General features: G+C 30.3%; 1 protein-coding gene across 1 annotated transcript in view; it reads left to right on the top strand.

Moving 5' to 3' along the window:
* The window catches only part of DIP-eta (Dpr-interacting protein eta), a 193996-nt gene that overhangs the window by 103079 nt on the left and 71301 nt on the right, over positions 1-19616 (top strand). Inside the window, 2 exon segments of the mRNA XM_073967259.1 lie at positions 15932-16024; positions 16026-16143. Coding sequence (XP_073823360.1) covers positions 15932-16024; positions 16026-16143 — 211 coding nt within the window.

Here is a 19616-nt window from a genome sequence, read left to right as displayed (position 1 = left end):
GATTTTTAAAGAATATTTTTTCATCCATCCTTAGACCAATAAACGTGGATTTTTAAAGAGTATTTTTTCATCCATCCTTAGACCAATAAACGTGGATTTTTAAAGAATATTTTTTCATCCATCCTTAGACCAATAAACTTGGATTTTTAAAGAATATTTTTTCATCCATCCTTAGACCAATAAACGTGGGTTTTTAAAGAATATTTTTTCATCCATCCTTAGACCAATAAACGTGGATTTTTAAAGAATATTTTTTTCAAGGCCCCTTAGACCAATAAACGTGGATTTTTAAAGAATATTTTTTTCAAGGACCCTTAGACCAATAAACGTGGATTTTTAAAGAATATTTTTTCATCCATCCATAGACCAATAAACGTGGATTTTAAAGAATATTTTTCATCCATCCTTAGACCAATAAACGTGGATTTTTAAAGAATATTTTTTTCAAGGACCCTTAGACCAATAAACGTGGATTTTTAAAGAATATTTTTTTCAAGGACCCTTAGACCAATAAACGTGGATTTTTAAAGAATATTTTTTCATCCATCCATAGACCAATAAACGTGGATTTTTAAAGAATATTTTTTCATCCATCCTTAGACCAATAAACGTGGATTTTTAAAGAATATTTTTTCATCCATCCTTAGACCAATAAACGTGGATTTTTAAAGAATATTTTTTCATCCATCCTTAGACCAATAAACGTGGATTTTTAAAGAATATTTTTTCATCCATCCTTAGACCAATAAACGTGGATTTTTAAAGAATATTTTTTCATCCGTCCTTAGACCAATAAACGTGGATTTTTAAAGAATATTTTTTCATCCATCCTTAGACCAATAAACGTGGATTTTTAAAGAATATTTTTTCATCCGTCCTTAGACCAATAAACGTGGATTTTTAAAGAATATTTTTTCATCCATCCTTAGACCAATAAACGTGGATTTTTAAAGAATATTTTTTCATCCTTCCTTAGACCAATAAACGTGGATTTTTAAAGAATATTTTTTCATCCATCCTTAGACCAATAAACGTGGATTTTTAAAGAATATTTTTTCATCCATCCTTAGACCAATAAACGTGGATTTTTAAAGAATATTTTTTCATCCATCCTTAGACCAATAAACGTGGATTTTTAAAGAATATTTTTTCATCCATCCTTAGACCAATAAACGTGGATTTTTAAAGAATATTTTTTCATCCACCCTTAGACCAATAAACGTGGATTTTTAAAGAATATTTTTTCATCCACCCTTAGACCAATAAACGTGGATTTTTAAAGAATATTTTTTCATCCACCCTTAGACCAATAAACGTGGATTTTTAAAGAATATTTTTTCATCCACCCTTAGACCAATAAACGTGGATTTTTAAAGAGTATTTTTTCATCCATCCTTAGACCAATAAACGTGGATTTTTAAAGAGTATTTTTTCATCCATCCTTAGACCAATAAACGTGGATTTTTAAAGAATATTTTTTCATCCACCCTTAGACCAATAAACGTGGATTTTTAAAGAATATTTTTTCATCCATCCTTAGACCAATAAACGTGGATTTTTAAAGAATATTTTTTCATCCACCCTTAGACCAATAAACGTGGATTTTTAAAGAATATTTTTTCATCCATCCTTAGACCAATAAACGTGGATTTTTAAAGAATATTTTTTCATCCACCCTTAGACCAATAAACGTGGATTTTTAAAGAATATTTTTTCATCCACCCTTAGACCAATAAACGTGGATTTTTAAAGAATATTTTTTCATCCACCCTTAGACCAATAAACGTGGATTTTTAAAGAATATTTTTTCATCCACCCTTAGACCAATAAACGTGGATTTTTAAAGAATATTTTTTCATCCATCCTTAGACCAATAAACGTGGATTTTTAAAGAGTATTTTTTCATCCATCCTTAGACCAATAAACGTGGATTTTTAAAGAATATTTTTTCATCCATCCTTAGACCAATAAACTTGGATTTTTAAAGAATATTTTTTCATCCATCCTTAGACCAATAAACGTGGGGTTTTAAAGAATATTTTTTCATCCATCCTTAGACCAATAAACGTGGATTTTTAAAGAATATTTTTTTCAAGGCCCCTTAGACCAATAAACGTGGATTTTTAAAGAATATTTTTTTCAAGGACCCTTAGACCAATAAACGTGGATTTTTAAAGAATATTTTTTCATCCATCCATAGACCAATAAACGTGGATTTTAAAGAATATTTTTCATCCATCCTTAGACCAATAAACGTGGATTTTTAAAGAATATTTTTTTCAAGGACCCTTAGACCAATAAACGTGGATTTTTAAAGAATATTTTTTTCAAGGACCCTTAGACCAATAAACGTGGATTTTTAAAGAATATTTTTTCATCCATCCATAGACCAATAAACGTGGATTTTTAAAGAATATTTTTTCATCCATCCTTAGACCAATAAACGTGGATTTTTAAAGAATATTTTTTCATCCATCCTTAGACCAATAAACGTGGATTTTTAAAGAATATTTTTTCATCCATCCTTAGACCAATAAACGTGGATTTTTAAAGAATATTTTTTCATCCATCCTTAGACCAATAAACGTGGATTTTTAAAGAATATTTTTTCATCCGTCCTTAGACCAATAAACGTGGATTTTTAAAGAATATTTTTTCATCCATCCTTAGACCAATAAACGTGGATTTTTAAAGAATATTTTTTCATCCGTCCTTAGACCAATAAACGTGGATTTTTAAAGAATATTTTTTCATCCATCCTTAGACCAATAAACGTGGATTTTTAAAGAATATTTTTTCATCCTTCCTTAGACCAATAAACGTGGATTTTTAAAGAATATTTTTTCATCCATCCTTACTTAGACCAATAAACGTGGATTTTTAAAGAATATTTTTTCATCCATCCTTAGACCAATAAACGTGGATTTTTAAAGAATATTTTTTCATCCATCCTTACTTAGACCAATAAACGTGGATTTTTAAAGAATATTTTTTCATCCATCCTTAGACCAATAAACGTGGATTTTTAAAGAATATTTTTTCATCCATCCTTAGACCAATAAACGTGGATTTTTAAAGAATATTTTTTCATCCATCCTTAGACCAATAAACGTGGATTTTTAAAGAATATTTTTTCATCCATCCTTAGACCAATAAACGTGGATTTTTAAAGAATATTTTTTCATCCATCCTTAGACCAATAAACGTGGATTTTTAAAGAATATTTTTTCATCCATCCTTAGACCAATAAACGTGGATTTTTAAAGAATATTTTTTCATCCATCCTTAGACCAATAAACGTGGATTTTTAAAGAATATTTTTTCATCCATCCTTAGACCAATAAACGTGGATTTTTAAAGAATATTTTTTCATCCATCCTTAGACCAATAAACGTGGATTTTTAAAGAATATTTTTTCATCCATCCTTAGACCAATAAACGTGGATTTTTAAAGAATATTTTTTCATCCATCCTTAGACCAATAAACGTGGATTTTTAAAGAATATTTTTTCATCCATCCTTAGACCAATAAACGTGGATTTTTAAAGAATATTTTTTCATCCATCCTTAGACCAATAAACGTGGATTTTTAAAGAATATTTTTTCATCCATCCTTAGACCAATAAACGTGGATTTTTAAAGAATATTTTTTCATCCATCCTTAGACCAATAAACGTGGATTTTTAAAGAATATTTTTTCATCCATCCTTAGACCAATAAACGTGGATTTTTAAAGAATATTTTTTCATCCATCCTTAGACCAATAAACGTGGATTTTTAAAGAATATTTTTTCATCCATCCTTAGACCAATAAACGTGGATTTTTAAAGAATATTTTTTCATCCATCCTTAGACCAATAAACGTGGATTTTTAAAGAATATTTTTTCATCCATCCTTAGACCAATAAACGTGGATTTTTAAAGAATATTTTTTCATCCATCCTTAGACCAATAAACGTGGATTTTTAAAGAATATTTTTTCATCCATCCTTAGACCAATAAACGTGGATTTTTAAAGAATATTTTTTCATCCATCCTTAGACCAATAAACGTGGATTTTTAAAGAATATTTTTTCATCCATCCTTAGACCAATAAACGTGGATTTTTAAAGAATATTTTTTCATCCATCCTTAGACCAATAAACGTGGATTTTTAAAGAATATTTTTTCATCCATCCTTAGACCAATAAACGTGGATTTTTAAAGAATATTTTTTCATCCATCCTTAGACCAATAAACGTGGATTTTTAAAGAATATTTTTTCATCCATCCTTAGACCAATAAACGTGGATTTTTAAAGAATATTTTTTCATCCATCCTTAGACCAATAAACGTGGATTTTTAAAGAATATTTTTTCATCCATCCTTAGACCAATAAACGTGGATTTTTAAAGAATATTTTTTCATCCATCCTTAGACCAATAAACGTGGATTTTTAAAGAATATTTTTTCATCCATCCTTAGACCAATAAACGTGGATTTTTAAAGAATATTTTTCCATCCATCCTTAGACCAATAAACGTGGATTTTTAAAGAATATTTTTTCATCCATCCTTAGACCAATAAACGTGGATTTTTAAAGAATAAACGTGGATTTTTAAAGAATATTTTTTCATCCATCCTTAGACCAATAAACTTGGATTTTTAAAGAATATTTTTTCATCCATCCTTAGACCAATAAACGTGGATTTTTAAAGAATATTTTTTCATCCATCCTTAGACCAATAAACGTGGATTTTTAAAGAATATTTTTTTCAAGGACCCTTAGACCAATAAACGTGGATTTTTAAAGAATATTTTTTTCAAGGACCCTTAGACCAATAAACGTGGATTTTTAAAGAATATTTTTTCATCCATCCATAGACCAATAAACGTGGATTTTAAAGAATATTTTTCATCCATCCTTAGACCAATAAACGTGGATTTTTAAAGAATATTTTTCATCCATCCTTAGACCAATAAACGTGGATTTTTAAAGAATATTTTTTTCAAGGACCCTTAGACCAATAAACGTGGATTTTTAAAGAATATTTTTTCATCCATCCATAGACCAATAAACGTGGATTTTTAAAGAATATTTTTTCATCCATCCTTAGACCAATAAACGTGGATTTTTAAAGAATATTTTTTCATCCATCCTTAGACCAATAAACGTGGATGTTTAAAGAATATTTTTTTATCCATCCTTAGACCAATAAACGTGGATTTTTAAAGAATATTTTTTCATCCATCCTTAGACCAATAAACGTGGATTTTTAAAGAATATTTTTTCATCCATCCTTAGACCAATAAACGTGGATGTTTAAAGAATATTTTTTCATCCATTCTTAGACCAATAAACGTGGATTTTTAAAGAATATTTTTTCATCCGTCCTTAGACCAATAAACGTGGATTTTTAAAGAATATTTTTTCATCCATCCTTAGACCAATAAACGTGGATTTTTAAAGAATATTTTTTCATCCATCCTTAGACCAATAAACGTGGATTTTTAAAGAATATTTTTTCATCCATCCTTAGACCAATAAACGTGGATTTTTAAAGAATATTTTTTCATCCATCCTTAGACCAATAAACGTGGATTTTTAAAGAATATTTTTTCATCCATCCTTAGACCAATAAACGTGGATTTTTAAAGAATATTTTTTCATCAATCCTTAGACCAATAAACGTGGATTTTTAAAGAATATTTTTTCATCCATCCTTAGACCAATAAACGTGGATTTTTAAAGAATATTTTTTCATCCATCCTTAGACCAATAAACGTGGATTTTTAAAGAATATTTTTTCATCCATCCTTAGACCAATAAACGTGGATTTTTAAAGAATATTTTTTCATCCATCCTTAGACCAATAAACGTGGATTTTTAAAGAATATTTTTTCATCCATCCTTAGACCAATAAACGTGGATTTTTAAAGAATATTTTTTCATCCATCCTTAGACCAATAAACGTGGATTTTTAAAGAATATTTTTTCATCCATCCTTAGACCAATAAACGTGGATTTTTAAAGAATATTTTTTCATCCATCCTTAGACCAATAAACGTGGATTTTTAAAGAATATTTTTTCATCCATCCTTAGACCAATAAACGTGGATTTTTAAAGAATATTTTTTCATCCATCCTTAGACCAATAAACGTGGATTTTTAAAGAATATTTTTTCATCCATCCTTAGACCAATAAACGTGGATTTTTAAAGAATATTTTTTCATCCATCCTTAGACCAATAAACGTGGATTTTTAAAGAATATTTTTTCATCCATCCTTAGACCAATAAACGTGGATTTTTAAAGAATATTTTTTCATCCATCCTTAGACCAATAAACGTGGATTTTTAAAGAATATTTTTTCATCCATCCTTAGACCAATAAACGTGGATTTTTAAAGAATATTTTTTCATCCATCCTTAGACCAATAAACGTGGATTTTTAAAGAATATTTTTTCATCCATCCTTAGACCAATAAACGTGGATTTTTAAAGAATATTTTTTCATCCATCCTTAGACCAATAAACGTGGATTTTTAAAGAATATTTTTTCATCCATCCTTAGACCAATAAACGTGGATTTTTAAAGAATATTTTTTCATCCATCCTTAGACCAATAAACGTGGATTTTTAAAGAATATTTTTTCATCCATCCTTAGACCAATAAACGTGGATTTTTAAAGAATATTTTTTCATCCATCCTTAGACCAATAAACGTGGATTTTTAAAGAATATTTTTTCATCCATCCTTAGACCAATAAACGTGGATTTTTAAAGAATATTTTTCCATCCATCCTTAGACCAATAAACGTGGATTTTTAAAGAATATTTTTTCATCCATCCTTAGACCAATAAACGTGGATTTTTAAAGAATAAACGTGGATTTTTAAAGAATATTTTTTCATCCATCCTTAGACCAATAAACTTGGATTTTTAAAGAATATTTTTTCATCCATCCTTAGACCAATAAACGTGGATTTTTAAAGAATATTTTTTCATCCATCCTTAGACCAATAAACGTGGATTTTTAAAGAATATTTTTTTCAAGGACCCTTAGACCAATAAACGTGGATTTTTAAAGAATATTTTTTTCAAGGACCCTTAGACCAATAAACGTGGATTTTTAAAGAATATTTTTTCATCCATCCATAGACCAATAAACGTGGATTTTAAAGAATATTTTTCATCCATCCTTAGACCAATAAACGTGGATTTTTAAAGAATATTTTTCATCCATCCTTAGACCAATAAACGTGGATTTTTAAAGAATATTTTTTTCAAGGACCCTTAGACCAATAAACGTGGATTTTTAAAGAATATTTTTTCATCCATCCATAGACCAATAAACGTGGATTTTTAAAGAATATTTTTTCATCCATCCTTAGACCAATAAACGTGGATTTTTAAAGAATATTTTTTCATCCATCCTTAGACCAATAAACGTGGATGTTTAAAGAATATTTTTTTATCCATCCTTAGACCAATAAACGTGGATTTTTAAAGAATATTTTTTCATCCATCCTTAGACCAATAAACGTGGATTTTTAAAGAATATTTTTTCATCCATCCTTAGACCAATAAACGTGGATGTTTAAAGAATATTTTTTCATCCATTCTTAGACCAATAAACGTGGATTTTTAAAGAATATTTTTTCATCCATTCTTAGACCAATAAACGTGGATTTTTAAAGAATATTTTTTCATCCGTCCTTAGACCAATAAACGTGGATTTTTAAAGAATATTTTTTCATCCATCCTTAGACCAATAAACGTGGATTTTTAAAGAATATTTTTTCATCCATCCTTAGACCAATAAACGTGGATTTTTAAAGAATATTTTTTCATCCATCCTTAGACCAATAAACGTGGATTTTTAAAGAATATTTTTTCATCCATCCTTAGACCAATAAACGTGGATTTTTAAAGAATATTTTTTCATCCGTCCTTAGACCAATAAACGTGGATTTTTAAAGAATATTTTTTCATCCATCCTTAGACCAATAAACGTGGATTTTTAAAGAATATTTTTTCATCCGTCCTTAGACCAATAAACGTGGATTTTTAAAGAATATTTTTTCATCCATCCTTAGACCAATAAACGTGGATTTTTAAAGAATATTTTTTCATCCTTCCTTAGACCAATAAACGTGGATTTTTAAAGAATATTTTTTCATCCATCCTTAGACCAATAAACGTGGATTTTTAAAGAATATTTTTTCATCCATCCTTAGACCAATAAACGTGGATTTTTAAAGAATATTTTTTCATCCATCCTTAGACCAATAAACGTGGATTTTTAAAGAATATTTTTTCATCCATCCTTAGACCAATAAACGTGGATTTTTAAAGAATATTTTTTCATCCACCCTTAGACCAATAAACGTGGATTTTTAAAGAATATTTTTTCATCCACCCTTAGACCAATAAACGTGGATTTTTAAAGAATATTTTTTTCAAGGACCCTTAGACCAATAAACGTGGATTTTTAAAGAATATTTTTTCATCCATCCATAGACCAATAAACGTGGATTTTTAAAGAATATTTTTTCATCCATCCTTAGACCAATAAACGTGGATTTTTAAAGAATATTTTTTCATCCATCCTTAGACCAATAAACGTGGATGTTTAAAGAATATTTTTTTATCCATCCTTAGACCAATAAACGTGGATTTTTAAAGAATATTTTTTCATCCATCCTTAGACCAATAAACGTGGATTTTTAAAGAATATTTTTTCATCCATCCTTAGACCAATAAACGTGGATGTTTAAAGAATATTTTTTCATCCATTCTTAGACCAATAAACGTGGATTTTTAAAGAATATTTTTTCATCCATTCTTAGACCAATAAACGTGGATTTTTAAAGAATATTTTTTCATCCGTCCTTAGACCAATAAACGTGGATTTTTAAAGAATATTTTTTCATCCATCCTTAGACCAATAAACGTGGATTTTTAAAGAATATTTTTTCATCCATCCTTAGACCAATAAACGTGGATTTTTAAAGAATATTTTTTCATCCATCCTTAGACCAATAAACGTGGATTTTTAAAGAATATTTTTTCATCCATCCTTAGACCAATAAACGTGGATTTTTAAAGAATATTTTTTCATCCATCCTTAGACCAATAAACGTGGATTTTTAAAGAATATTTTTTCATCCATCCTTAGACCAATAAACGTGGATTTTTAAAGAATATTTTTTCATCCATCCTTAGACCAATAAACGTGGATTTTTAAAGAATATTTTTTCATCCATCCTTAGACCAATAAACGTGGATTTTTAAAGAATATTTTTTCATCCATCCTTAGACCAATAAACGTGGATTTTTAAAGAATATTTTTTCATCCATCCTTAGACCAATAAACGTGGATTTTTAAAGAATATTTTTTCATCCATCCTTAGACCAATAAACGTGGATTTTTAAAGAATATTTTTTCATCCATCCTTAGACCAATAAACGTGGATTTTTAAAGAATATTTTTTCATCCATCCTTAGACCAATAAACGTGGATTTTTAAAGAATATTTTTTCATCCATCCTTAGACCAATAAACGTGGATTTTTAAAGAATATTTTTTCATCCATCCTTAGACCAATAAACGTGGATTTTTAAAGAATATTTTTTCATCCATCCTTAGACCAATAAACGTGGATTTTTAAAGAATATTTTTTCATCCATCCTTAGACCAATAAACGTGGATTTTTAAAGAATATTTTTTCATCCATCCTTAGACCAATAAACGTGGATTTTTAAAGAATATTTTTTCATCCATCCTTAGACCAATAAACGTGGATTTTTAAAGAATATTTTTTCATCCATCCTTAGACCAATAAACGTGGATTTTTAAAGAATATTTTTTCATCCATCCTTAGACCAATAAACGTGGATTTTTAAAGAATATTTTTTCATCCATCCTTAGACCAATAAACGTGGATTTTTAAAGAATATTTTTTCATCCATCCTTAGACCAATAAACGTGGATTTTTAAAGAATATTTTTTCATCCATCCTTAGACCAATAAACGTGGATTTTTAAAGAATATTTTTTCATCCATCCTTAGACCAATAAACGTGGATTTTTAAAGAATATTTTTTCATCCATCCTTAGACCAATAAACGTGGATTTTTAAAGAATATTTTTTCATCCATCCTTAGACCAATAAACGTGGATTTTTAAAGAATATTTTTTCATCCATCCTTAGACCAATAAACGTGGATTTTTAAAGAATATTTTTTCATCCATCCTTAGACCAATAAACGTGGATTTTTAAAGAATATTTTTTCATCCATCCTTAGACCAATAAACGTGGATTTTTAAAGAATATTTTTTCATCCATCCTTAGACCAATAAACGTGGATTTTTAAAGAATATTTTTTCATCCATCCTTAGACCAATAAACGTGGATTTTTAAAGAATATTTTTTCATCCATCCTTAGACCAATAAACGTGGATTTTTAAAGAATAAACGTGGATTTTTAAAGAATATTTTTTCATCCATCCTTAGACCAATAAACTTGGATTTTTAAAGAATATTTTTTCATCCATCCTTAGACCAATAAACGTGGATTTTTAAAGAATATTTTTTCATCCATCCTTAGACCAATAAACGTGGATTTTTAAAGAATATTTTTTTCAAGGACCCTTAGACCAATAAACGTGGATTTTTAAAGAATATTTTTTCAAGGACCCTTAGACCAATAAACGTGGATTTTTAAAGAATATTTTTTCATCCATCCATAGACCAATAAACGTGGATTTTAAAGAATATTTTTCATCCATCCTTAGACCAATAAACGTGGATTTTTAAAGAATATTTTTCATCCATCCTTAGACCAATAAACGTGGATTTTTAAAGAATATTTTTTTCAAGGACCCTTAGACCAATAAACGTGGATTTTTAAAGAATATTTTTTCATCCATCCATAGACCAATAAACGTGGATTTTTAAAGAATATTTTTTCATCCATCCTTAGACCAATAAACGTGGATTTTTAAAGAATATTTTTTCATCCATCCTTAGACCAATAAACGTGGATGTTTAAAGAATATTTTTTTATCCATCCTTAGACCAATAAACGTGGATTTTTAAAGAAATATTTTTTCATCCATCCTTAGACCAATAAACGTGGATTTTTAAAGAATATTTTTTCATCCATCCTTAGACCAATAAACGTGGATGTTTAAAGAATATTTTTTCATCCATTCTTAGACCAATAAACGTGGATTTTTAAAGAATATTTTTTCATCCATTCTTAGACCAATAAACGTGGATTTTTAAAGAATATTTTTTCATCCGTCCTTAGACCAATAAACGTGGATTTTTTAAAGAATATTTTTTCATCCATCCTTAGACCAATAAACGTGGATTTTTAAAGAATATTTTTTCATCCATCCTTAGACCAATAAACGTGGATTTTTAAAGAATATTTTTTCATCCATCCTTAGACCAATAAACGTGGATTTTTAAAGAATATTTTTTCATCCATCCTTAGACCAATAAACGTGGATTTTTAAAGAATATTTTTTCATCCATCCTTAGACCAATAAACGTGGATTTTTAAAGAATATTTTTTCATCCATCCTTAGACCAATAAACGTGGATTTTTAAAGAATATTTTTTCATCCATCCTTAGACCAATAAACGTGGATTTTTAAAGAATATTTTTTCATCCATCCTTAGACCAATAAACGTGGATTTTTAAAGAATATTTTTTCATCCATCCTTAGACCAATAAACGTGGATTTTTAAAGAATATTTTTTCATCCATCCTTAGACCAATAAACGTGGATTTTTAAAGAATATTTTTTCATCCATCCTTAGACCAATAAACGTGGATGTTTAAAGAATATTTTTTCATCCATCCTTAGACCAATAAACGTGGATTTTTAAAGAATATTTTTTCATCCATCCTTAGACCAATAAACGTGGATTTTTAAAGAATATTTTTTCATCCGTCCTTAGACCAATAAACGTGGATTTTTAAAGAATATTTTTTCATCCATCCTTAGACCAATAAACGTGGATTTTTAAAGAATATTTTTTCATCCATCCTTAGACCAATAAACGTGGATTTTTAAAGAATATTTTTTCATCCATCCTTAGACCAATAAACGTGGATTTTTAAAGAATATTTTTTCATCCATCCTTAGACCAATAAACGTGGATTTTTAAAGAATATTTTTTCATCCATCCTTAGACCAATAAACGTGGATTTTTAAAGAATAAACGTGGATTTTTAAAGAATATTTTTTCATCCATCCTTAGACCAATAAACGTGGATTTTTAAAGAATATTTTTTTCAAGGACCCTTAGACCAATAAACGTGGATTTTTAAAGAATATTTTTTCATCCATCCATAGACCAATAAACGTGGATTTTAAAGAATATTTTTCATCCATCCTTAGACCAATAAACGTGGATTTTTAAAGAATATTTTTTTCAAGGACCCTTAGACCAATAAACGTGGATTTTTAAAGAATATTTTTTCATCCATCCTTAGACCAATAAACTTGGATTTTTAAAGAATATTTTTTAATCCATCCTTAGACCAATAAACGTGGATTTTTAAAGAATATTTTTTTCAAGGACCCTTAGACCAATAAACGTGGATTTTTAAAGAATATTTTTTTCAAGGACCCTTAGACCAATAAACGTGGATTTTTAAAGAATATTTTTTCATCCATCCATAGACCAATAAACGTGGATTTTAAAGAATATTTTTCATCCATCCTTAGACCAATAAACGTGGATTTTTAAAGAATATTTTTTTTCAAGGACCCTTAGACCAATAAACGTGGATTTTTAAAGAATATTTTTTCATCCATCCATAGACCAATAAACGTGGATTTTTAAAGAATATTTTTTCATCCATCCTTAGACCAATAAACGTGGATTTTTAAAGAATATTTTTTCATCCATCCTTAGACCAATAAACGTGGATGTTTAAAGAATATTTTTTGATCCATCCTTAGACCAATAAACGTGGATTTTTAAAGAATATTTTTTCATCCATCCTTAGACCAATAAACGTGGATTTTTAAAGAATATTTTTTCATCCATCCTTAGACAATAAACGTGGATTTTTAAAGAATATTTTTTCATCCATCCTTAGACCAATAAACGTGGATTTTTAAAGAATATTTTTCATCCATCCTTAGACCAATAAACGTGGATTTTTAAAGAATATTTTTTCATCCATCCTTAGACCAATAAACGTGGATTTTTAAAGAATAAACGTGGATTTTTAAAGAATATTTTTTCATCCATCCTTAGACCAATAAACTTGGATTTTTAAAGAATATTTTTTCATCCATCCTTAGACCAATAAACGTGGATTTTTAAAGAATATTTTTTTCAAGGACCCTTAGACCAATAAACGTGGATTTTTAAAGAATATTTTTTCATCCATCCATAGACCAATAAACGTGGATTTTAAAGAATATTTTTCATCCATCCTTAGACCAATAAACGTGGATTTTTAAAGAATATTTTTTTCAAGGACCCTTAGACCAATAAACGTGGATTTTTAAAGAATATTTTTTCATCCATCCTTAGACCAATAAACTTGGATTTTTAAAGAATATTTTTTAATCCATCCTTAGACCAATAAACGTGGATTTTTAAAGAATATTTTTTTCAAGGACCCTTAGACCAATAAACGTGGATTTTTAAAGAATATTTTTTTCAAGGACCCTTAGACCAATAAACGTGGATTTTTAAAGAATATTTTTTCATCCATCCATAGACCAATAAACGTGGATTTTAAAGAATATTTTTCATCCATCCTTAGACCAATAAACGTGGATTTTTAAAGAATATTTTTTTCAAGGACCCTTAGACCAATAAACGTGGATTTTTAAAGAATATTTTTTCATCCATCCATAGACCAATAAACGTGGATTTTTAAAGAATATTTTTTCATCCATCCTTAGACCAATAAACGTGGATTTTTAAAGAATATTTTTTCATCCATCCTTAGACCAATAAACGTGGATGTTTAAAGAATATTTTTTGATCCATCCTTAGACCAATAAACGTGGATTTTTAAAGAATATTTTTTCATCCATCCTTAGACCAATAAACGTGGATTTTTAAAGAATATTTTTTCATCCATCCTTAGACCAATAAACGTGGATTTTTAAAGAATATTTTTTCATCCATCCTTAGACCAATAAACGTGGATTTTTAAAGAATATTTTTTCATCCATCCTTAGACCAATAAACGTGGATTTTTAAAGAATATTTTTTCATCCATCCTTAGACCAATAAACGTGGATTTTTAAAGAATATTTTTTCATCCATCCTTAGACCAATAAACGTGGATTTTTAAAGAATATTTTTTCATCCATCCTTAGACCAATAAACGTGGATGTTTAAAGAATATTTTTTGATCCATCCTTAGACCAATAAACGTGGATTTTTAAAGAATATTTTTTCATCCGTCCTTAGACCAATAAACGTGGATTTTTAAAGAATATTTTTTCATCCATCCTTAGACCAATAAACGTGGATTTTTAAAGAATATTTTTTCATCCATCCTTAGACCAATAAACGTGGATTTTTAAAGAATATTTTTTCATCCATCCTTAGACCAATAAACGTGGATTTTTAAAGAATATTTTTTCATCCATCCTTAGACCAATAAACGTGGATTTTTAAAGAATATTTTTTCATCCATCCTTAGACCAATAAACGTGGATTTTTAAAGAATATTTTTTCATCCATCCTTAGACCAATAAACGTGGATTTTTAAAGAATATTTTTTCATCCATCCTTAGACCAATAAACGTGGATTTTTAAAGAATATTTTTTCATCCATCCTTAGACCAATAAACGTGGATTTTTAAAGAATATTTTTTCATCCATCCTTAGACCAATAAACGTGGATTTTTAAAGAATATTTTTTCATCCATCCTTAGACCAATAAACGTGGATTTTTAAAGAATATTTTTTCATCCATCCTTAGACCAATAAACGTGGATTTTTAAAGAATATTTTTTCATCCATCCTTAGACCAATAAACGTGGATTTTTAAAGAATATTTTTTCATCCATCCTTAGACCAATAAACGTGGATTTTTAAAGAATATTTTTTCATCCATCCTTAGACCAATAAACGTGGATTTGTAAAGAATATTTTCCTTATAATTAATAAATCCACCTCATGTTCACATGTCATGGAAAAAAGTGCGTGCATTACTACCTTCCCCACACTGTTCGTGGTTTAGAAATTCCCCCGGGGAAGAGAAATACTAAACTAAACATACATAATTCAATGACAATAAGTGTGTTTAACTGCTGGTGAAGGTTGTTCGCGGCAACGCAACAAACACACCCTTGCAAACAAACAAACAGCAACAATGGCAGTAAATTAAAAGCAAATTTTAGGATTTATTATGTTCAGGCCCAGGAGGCGGTTCCGTTTACACATCAACTTTGTTTTATAATAAAGAAATTATTCACACACATATTTGAAAAGTGCAACAGTCAGGTAGGTGCAAAATTGTGACAAATGATTCAATAAAGGGAGAAATCGGGATGAGGATTGAAAATACACAAGAGAGGAATTTTAAAGAAATACAGGAAATGTCTTTGAGAGCAAAGTAGAAGTTGTAGAAGGAAGACAATGTTTTTCACTTCAACCAGGAGAGTCCATTTTTTCAGGATTACAGAGTGATTAAGATTCTGTTGAGGACTCTAGTGAACCTTCGGCAACCTACTTTATAATCCACCACCTTCTTTTTTAGGTTGCTTTCCAGCCAACAGCCTTCAGTCCGCATATTGTAGAATTTTTTTATTTGTAAACATTTTGTTTTTGAATTTCCATTTCCCACCCCAATACTTTATTCTTCTTTTTGTTAAAAACGTGTTTTAAAGCAATTTATTTCAAATCTGTCACAGTGCCCTTTTCAAAAACAATTTTTCATTTCTTTTTACAGGTGGCGTGGTTGCGTGTTGATACCCAAACAATATTGACGATACAAAATCATGTCATCACAAAAAATCAACGCATTGGCATTCAAAACACGGAGGGAGCACAAAACATGGATAATGCGCATCAAGGATATCAAAGAAAGTGACAAAGGCTGGTATATGTGTCAAATCAATACGGATCCAATGAAATCGCAAGTTGGCTATTTGGATGTTGTCGGTATGTATGAAGATTTTAAAAGACAATTAACAAAATAAATTACAAATATAAAACCAAAACAATTATATGAAGGTGTGATAATAAGGTGTGTGGGTGTGATAATAAGGATAAAACCTTCAAAATACCGCAAATCGTGAACCACTTTTTTTTTTTGGGGGCTATGCCGTCAAATTTCAGGTGGAACATTTTATACCCCCAACGAAGACTAAATACTAAATTTCAGCCTATGCGGTGGATATTGAATCCACAATCTTCAAAACGCAGAAAATTGAAAGTTACCGCTCTAGGAGGTCTAAATGTCTATACCGACAAATATCAAGTGGAAAGTTTAATCCCACCAAAGAGGACAAAATACCAAATTTCGGTGAGATATTGAGGCCACAACCTCCAAAACACCGAAAATTGGAGGTATCGTTCTATATGGGGCTATATGCAGACATGGGTCTATACTAACAAATTTGGAGTGGAAAGTTTCATACCCCAAGGAAAACCAAATACAGACAGAATTCCATGAGTTCTTCTTCTTATAAATGAACGCGAGGCCTTCCTCTTATAGAAGACCATGAATTCTTCTTCTTTCTTAAAGAAGACCACGAAGACTTCTTATAGAAGACACTGAGGTAATCTTATAAAAGACCCTGAGGTAATCTTATAAAAGACCCTGAGGTCCTCTTATAGAAGACCATGAGGTCTTTCTTATAGAAGAACATGAGGTCTTCTAATAAAAGACCATGGGGTCTTCTTATAGAAGACCATGGGGTCTACTTATAGAAGACCATGGGGTCTTCTTATAGAAGACCATGAGGAATTCTAATAGAAGACCATGAGGAATTCTAATAGAAGACCATGAAGTCTTCTTAAAGAAGACCATGAGGTCTTCTTATAGAAGACAATAAGGTCTACTTATAGAAGACCATGAGGTCTTCTTATAGAAGACCACGAGGTCTTCTTATAGAAGACCATGAGGTCTTCTTATAGAAGACCATGAGGTCTTCTTATAGAAGCCCATGAGGTCTTCCTAAAGAAGCCCATGAGGTCATCTTATAGAAGACCACGAATTCTTCTTATAGAAGACCATGAGGTGTTCTTATAGAAGAACATGATGTCTTCTTATAGAAGACCATGAGGTCCTCTTATAGAAGACCACGAGGTCTTCTTATAGAAGACCATGAGGTCTTCTTATAGAAGCCCATGAGGTCTTCCTAAAGAAGCCCATGAGGTCATCTTATAGAAGACCACGAATTCTTCTTATAGAAGACCATGAGGTGTTCTTATAGAAGAACATGATGTCTTCTTATAGAAGACCATGAGGTCCTCTTATAGAAGACCATGAGATCTTCTTATAGAAGTCCATGAGGTCTTCTTATAGAAGACCATGAGGTCTTCTTATAGAAGACCATGAGGTCTTCTTATAGAAGACCATGAAATCTTCTTATAGAAGACCATGAGGTCTTCTTATAGAAGACCATGAGGTCTTCTAATAGAAGACTATGAGGTCTTCTATAGAAGACCATGAGGTCTTCTTATATAGAAGACCATGAGGTCTTCTTATAGAAGACCATGAGGACTTCTTATAGAAGACCATGAGGTCTTCTAATAGAAGACCATGAGGTCTCCTTATAGAAGACCATGAGGTCTTCTAATAGAAGACCATGAGGTCTTCTTATAGAAGACCATGAGGTCTTCTTATAGAAGACCCTGAGGTCCTCTTATAGAAGACCCTGAGGTCCTCTTATAGAAGACCCTGAGGTCCTCTTATAGAAGACCATGAGGTCTTCTTATAGAAGACCCTTAGGTCCTCTTATAGAAGACAATGAGGTCTTCTTATAAAAGACCCTTAGGTCTTCTTAAGAAAGGCCCTTAGGTCTTCTTATAGAAGACCCTGAGGTCTTCTTATAGAAGACCCTTAGGTCTTCTTACAGAAGACCCTTAGGACTTCTTATAGAAGACCCTGAGGTCCTCTTATAGAAGACCATGAGGTCTTCTTATAAAAGACCCTTAGGTCTTCTTACAGAAGACCCTTAGGTCTTCTTATAGAAGACCCTGAGGTCTTCTTATAGAAGACCCTGAGGTCTTCTTATAGAAGACCCTGAGGCCTTCTTATAGAAGACCCTGAGGTCTTCTTATAGAAGACCATGAGGTCTTCTTATAGAAGACCATGAGGTCTTCTTATAGAAGGCCATGAGGTCTTCTTATTGAAGACCATGAGGTCTTCTTATTGAAGACCATGAGGTCTTCTTATAGAAGACCATGAGGTCTTCTTATAGAAGGCCATGAGGTCTTCTTATTGAAGACCATGAGGTCTTCTTATAGAAGACCATGAGGTCTTCTTATTGAAGACCATGAGGTCTTCTTATAGAAGACCATGAGGTCTTCTTATAGAAGACCATGAGGTCTTCTTATAGAAGGCCATGAGGTCTTCTTATTGAATACCATGAGGTCTTCTTATAGAAGACCATGAGGTCTTCTTATAGAAGACCATGAGGTCTTCTAATAGAAGACCATGAGGTCTTCTTATAGAAGACCATGAGGTCTTCTTATAGAAGACCATAAGGTCTTCTTATAGAAGACCCTTAGGTCCTCTTATAGAAGACCATGAGGTCATCTTATAGAAGACCCTTAGGTCTTCTTATAGAAGACCCTGAGGTCTTCTTATAGAAGACCATGAGGTCTTCTTATAGAAGACCATGAGGTCTTCTAATAGAAGACCATGAGGTCTTCTTATAGAAGACCCTGAGGTCCTCTTATAGAAGACCCTGAGGTCATGGTCTTCTATAAGAAGACCTCATGGTCTTCTATAAGAAGACCTCATGGTCTTCTATAAGAGGACCTCAGGGTCTTTTATAAGACCATGAGGTCTTCTTATTGAAGACCATGAGGTCTTCTTATAGAAGACCATGAGGTCTTCTTATAGAAGACCATGAGGTCTTCTTACAGAAGACCATGAGGTCTTCTTATTGAAGACCATAAGGTCTTCTTATAGAAAACCATGATGTCTTCTTATAGAGGACCATGAGGTCTTCTTATAGAATACCATGAGGTCTTTTTATAGAAGACCATGATGTCTTCTTATAGAAGACCATGAGGTCTTCTTATAGATGAACATGAGGTCTTCTTATAGAAGACCATGAGGTCTTTTTATAGAAGACCATGAGGTCTTTTTATAGAAGACCATGAGGTCTTCTTTTAGAAGACCATGAGGTCTTTTTATAGAAGACCATGAGGTCTTCTTTTAGAAGACCATGAGGTCTTCTTTTAGAAGACCATGATGTCTTCTTATAGAGGACCATCAGGTCTTCTTATAGAATACCATGAGGTCTTTTTATAGAAGACCATGATGTCTTCTTATAGAAGACCATGAGGTCTTCTTATAGATGAACATGAGGTCTTCTTATAGAAGACCATGAGGTCTTTTTATAGAAGACCATGAGGTCTTCTTATAGAAGACCATGATGTCTTCTTATAGAAGACCA

This window comes from Musca autumnalis, unplaced genomic scaffold (assembly GCF_047663935.1).
Source record: "Musca autumnalis isolate F117 unplaced genomic scaffold, ASM4766393v1 scaffold_2, whole genome shotgun sequence".
Taxonomy (NCBI): domain Eukaryota; kingdom Metazoa; phylum Arthropoda; class Insecta; order Diptera; family Muscidae; genus Musca; species Musca autumnalis.
Note: the sequence above shows the minus strand (reverse complement) of the source record. Positions and strands in the feature narration are given on the sequence as shown.